Source organism: Nicotiana attenuata, chromosome 9 (assembly GCF_001879085.1).
Source record: "Nicotiana attenuata strain UT chromosome 9, NIATTr2, whole genome shotgun sequence".
Classification (NCBI taxonomy): Eukaryota; Viridiplantae; Streptophyta; class Magnoliopsida; order Solanales; family Solanaceae; genus Nicotiana; species Nicotiana attenuata.
Genome location: NC_031997.1, coordinates 6,537,688 through 6,542,633, shown reverse-complemented (window position 1 = coordinate 6,542,633; position 4,946 = coordinate 6,537,688). Strand labels below are relative to the sequence as shown.

Genomic DNA, 4,946 nt, shown 5'->3' with positions numbered 1-4,946 from the left:
CTGGCGGTGTTTGGCCTTGTCATTAGCTATTACGTTGGACTTTATTGTTTGTTCATAATGTAAGTGATTTGTCTTTTTCCTTTTTTCAAGTTAGCACAATCTTTTATTGGTTTTCACTAATGTCGCATATGTGCAAAACGTTAACCTTCTAATAAAATTCACCTTATCCTTGTTGTTAAAAGAATAAACCAACTCTTGTGAGGCAACAAAAAGTTTTGTGGTTCTTGAGGATAACTTCACGGATGGAAATCTGAGCTAACTTTTAATTTATCATACAAATTAAGTTATAAAACTAACTTTTGTAACGTAAAATAATTTAATCACGAAAAATAAGAAATGCCAGAAAATGATAATCCGGTCCCAGAAAACACAAGTAAATTTTTGCCAATTCTTGTATAAACGTAAAGTTGAGAGAGCAGAAGAGTATGAGCGGCATACGTAGTTGAGAAAGTAATACAATAACAACAACAACAGATTCAGTGTAATCTCATAAATTGAATCTGGAAAGGATAGTGTACGCATAGTGTCCTAGCTACCTTGTAAAAATAGATAATAAGTTGTTTCCAAATAGCCTCGGATAGTTGAGAAAGTAATACCAACAAACAAAATGATGTTCTCAGTGGATGGTTATATTTATTTTTTAGGGTCATGTTTTGAAATACTTGAGTGGTAGAGTTAAGCGTGCAATTGACAACCCTCGTGAGCATCATTGTATTTAGATATGATAACATTGTGTGTGTGTGAGAGAGAGAGAGAGCTGGCCCTTGTTTTCTTCGGTCTGTTTCAAACATGTACATTAATACATCAAAAGAAATGAGAACATTATTTTTTTCGTCCATTATATTCCGAAAGAAATAATAAATGGACTAATTGTTTAGGGCATTTTGCCATATTTGAGGGCGTTGAGATCAGCATAGTACTTTGTTATCCATCCTTCAATGATTTCAACCTCTGTTTTCCTTTGCATGGTTAACCATTCTGGATCAGTTGGCTTGCTAGTAAGAATGTCTAGACAATGGGAACCTACAAAAATAAATAAAAGGAAATGAAAAGAATTAAGCAAAATTCACAAGTCCACATCTGGACAACAACAAAAAATTAAATTAAATACATCGTATTAGCTCAAGTTGGTACAGTTTTTGTTCCCAATATCAGTTGTCTTGGCAAATCGAATGTGTCTAAAAATATTTGATGTTTTAGAAAAAAAGAAGGAGTTTATCAACAATTATTGAAATCCATATATACTTAACGTTTATGTAGTACATTATTAACTAAGTGAAATATATAAGGAGAGATAAAAAGTATTTTAGAAAAATATCTCGTATGTTCGGATCTATTAAATATTTTTCTTAAAAAATTTCAAAAGACAGATAATATGAACTAGTATTGTAAGTAAAATATTTGTAAAATTTATGATTGATGTTGATGCCTTTACTAATATTTCCTATTCTATGATAACATAGAACATGAGCTCCTTTATTACTATATTTTGTTTGGAAAGTAATAATGGCATACCGTTACGCGTGTGGACAGCTCGTAGACTATGAGATATGTCTTGCAAAACCCTAAAACAGAAAAGCAGACAAAAAAAATATTAATGCAAGACATATAACATGAATTAGGTCAACAATTTAACATATGTCACCAAATAGGAAAAGGAAAAAACATTGTCAAGGACGTACCCTGCACTACTGTAAGGATCTCTTAGCCCATTAGAGAAAATGATGTTGCTAGCAAACCTATGAAGAATTAATTTTATGTCCTGCAAATTCACTCATTAAGGTTAGATATATATATATATATATATATCCTAGTAATACATGAAAAAAGGTAATTCGTGCACAAAATATTTCGCGTTCACGCAAGGTTCAAAGAGTATCACACCATTAAGAATATAATGTAGGCAGTCTATACGGAGAATTCCGGACACAAGGGTCACCACGTGGAGAAAAAAAATTATCATATAAAGACAACTTTACTGTCATTTCAAGTCCAGATATCTAATGCATATATAAGAAAAAAGTAAAATGACAAACCATACATAACAAGGAAAATTAAAGTTGTAAATTGAAGTAAATTTAGAGTATAAAAGGAAGCATACATGTCCACCATAATAAGTTGTGATCCAGTGTGGACGAGGAGAGACACCATAGTTGCTCTTGCAGTCGTCTATAAACTCATCCAAATTAAAAGGAGCTGAATAGAACATTGTATCATTTTTGCCTCGCCCTATAGGCATCACCATCTCACTGCATGTCTGAAAAAAACAGAACTAGCTAGTATTAATTTTTAAAATATATTTACTACATAATATCTGTTGAAAATCAGATAAAAATATTATTTCGACCTATAAGTTCTTGAAGTAATTTCACCTTTAAAATTATAGATTCAAAATTAATAATTGTTCACATATATTATATTATATTTATGTGGCGTGTCAAAAATGTTGAACAGTAAAATGCTATGGTCATCTTTCCACCATTCTCCACTTAAATATCAGGCTTCTCTGTATAATAAAATTTGAACTTGTGGTCTGCCTCGAATTAATCCACGCATTGTGCTCTTTCCACTGAACCAAAGTTTTTAGTGTGTACTTACTTGCCATCTCCATCCCATGTTGGTTTCACTAGGTTGATTATACACATTTGTGTTGTAACAACTTAAATTCCCTTGAGATGCAACAATTCCAGCATAAATACGATCAAGAACATGACTTCCTTTGTGTGCACCATCAATTCCTCCACAAACCACTGTCACTGGATATGTTGGTGGCTTATTATACTGAGCTGCTGTTGCATATATTGAATCCAAATAATCCTTCAACTCAGAAGAACTATTTAAGTGGCTGAACTCCAAGAAAACAAGATTAATTAAATTGAATAAAGATAGGTGGGAAAAAAAGAAGAAATAAATCTGAAATATATAAAAGAAAAAAGAAATTAAAGATTACGAGCAAGTCTTGAATTTCCGACTGAGATAGGAGAGTCCATTTTTTCTAGAAGCAATCTTATCAATTATAGACCATGATTTTCGTATAGTTCGGTAGCAAGTCTTACTCACTTCCTGAAATAATTGTGGAATTTAACTTGTTAATTAGTTAGAACAAAGGAAAACTTAAATAAAATAATAAAAGATTTGATTTATAAAATAAATTAATGATGTTTTTCTTACTTTAAAATCCTTAGTCACAATCGAATAATATCCATTTTGTGGAGTGATGTCATCAAAATAAAGAATAGGAGCTGATGAAGCTAGAGCACCAAGAGCTATATGAGGATACTTCATTCGAAACCACGAAGCAAGCACTGAAAGTTTCGCCAAAAAAAAAAAAAAAAAAAAAAAAAAAAGAAAAGGAGAGAAAAAAAAAAATAACAGAAAAGAGAGAAAGAGTTTTAATAAAATTCCAACTTGACATTACCTAAAAAGACCAAAAAAAGGGGAAAGAAGGGAAGATTTGTTATTTCTTACTTCCTCCATAGGATCCTCCAATGACGATAATAGGAGAATTTTGTGCTGAGTATTTTTGTTTAACATGCAGCAGAAGTTCTGCATAATCAGCTATAGCTTGTGCTGAATTGAAATAACCTCTTCTATCTTCATCTTTTAGAGCTTCTTCCATTGTTCCAAATGGTATTGATTTTCCATAATACCTATGCTGAAAAATTGTATGCAAAAAGATTTAGCAAAAGGAAACTCCAAACCATATAAGTCTCCTTTTTTTCCGTTTAACCATCTAATATCTGAAACTCATTAACCTAACTTACTAATTCAGATTTGACAAAACATTGGTTTCATTAAGAAACATGACTAACAAAAAAAGCAGCTCCGTGCACAAAGTATCCCGCTGTCACGCAGGATCGAAGGAAGGGCACAAACCCCTAGGGGTGTAATGTAGAAAGCCTACCCTACTGGCTACCCTACTGGCTGTTTTCACGGCTCGAACTATGACCTATAGGACAGTTGTAGTTTAGATGAATAAATTATGCTTACCTCCATGTAAACAAGAAGAGACTTAAAACGAGGGGCAAAATCAGTGAGAAATCCAATACCAAGAGGATCACTATCAATGGAAGATTCAGCACCAAGATAAGCAAAAATTGGAGAGCTTGAATTGGAACCACCCCAATACTTAGAATTAATTATGTATCTTTGCTTAAAAGTGGAATAACTTTTAGGTCCATAATTGAAGTGATCAAGTGTTTGTGTATAGTAATAAGTCTCAAATTCTTTTGGTAGAGTAAAAGAAGAAGAAAGGGTATTAGAATCTTTAAGGATATTTTCAAGAAGTGGTGTAAGCCTAGGGATTTTATGGGGTTTTACAGAAATTGAGGTTCTTGAAAAGATCAGTAAAAGAAGCAAACGAAGCCATTGGAATAGGAAAAGCTTATTCTTCATCTTCATATTATATTGCAAAAAGACTTCGGTAAAGAATGTTTCTTCGTTATTCATTCTATACTATATGGATCTATTTATAAGTGTTTCACTCACACTAGGGTGTGTACAAACGGAACCGAAAAACCGCAACCAAACCAAAAAGTCAAAACAAACCGATTAAAAAACATGACTTTATTTGGTTTGATTTGGTTTGGTATTGAATTAAAAAACCCGAAACCAATCCGACATATAAATATATAATTTTTTTATATATTTTTAAGATTTTATATAAATTTTTCTTTAAAAAATGTCTAGAAATATTTGGGATTCTCTTGCGGGATATAAATTTTAATAGAATATGAAGTACTCCATATTTATTGAGCTTAAATAATTGGTTGTATGATCACTTTCTTATCAAGTGTTACTGAAATGCGTCTATCTCTTTGTTCTTCCATATTCATATCATATGTTAAGATCTATTAAATTCTTATATCTTTTTCGAATGTGAAGTGGTTATTGATATTTAGGTATCATATTGATTTTTATGTTTAATTATTAAATTCGGTTAACCT

The 4,946-nt window shown here is 31.6% G+C and overlaps 1 protein-coding gene across 1 annotated transcript; it reads right to left on the bottom strand.

The window, feature by feature from the left end:
• On the bottom strand, positions 421-4,458 carry LOC109232019 (lysosomal Pro-X carboxypeptidase-like). Its single transcript, XM_019397648.1, has 9 exons — positions 3,991-4,458; positions 3,469-3,655; positions 3,172-3,305; positions 2,951-3,063; positions 2,599-2,845; positions 2,102-2,257; positions 1,683-1,762; positions 1,516-1,565; positions 421-1,023 (listed from the first exon to the last, which is right to left on the bottom strand). Exons 1-9 carry the CDS (start codon positions 4,447-4,449, stop codon positions 875-877), a joined length of 1,575 nt encoding a protein of 524 aa, XP_019253193.1. The 5' UTR covers positions 4,450-4,458; the 3' UTR covers positions 421-874.

What these genes read in the sequence shown, in the direction of transcription:
- LOC109232019 (XM_019397648.1), bottom strand. Translation starts at nt 4,449, where the DNA reads ATGAATAACGAAGAAACATTCTTTACCGAAGTCTTTTTGCAATATAAT. An exon ending in CTCTTCTTGTTTACATGGAG is followed by an intron (nt 3,656 to 3,990) that starts GTAAGCATAATT and finishes ACAATTTTTCAG; the next exon opens with CATAGGTATTATGGAAAATC. An exon ending in CAACTTATTATGGTGGACAT is followed by an intron (nt 1,763 to 2,101) that starts GTATGCTTCCTT and finishes GTGAATTTGCAG; the next exon opens with GACATAAAATTAATTCTTCA.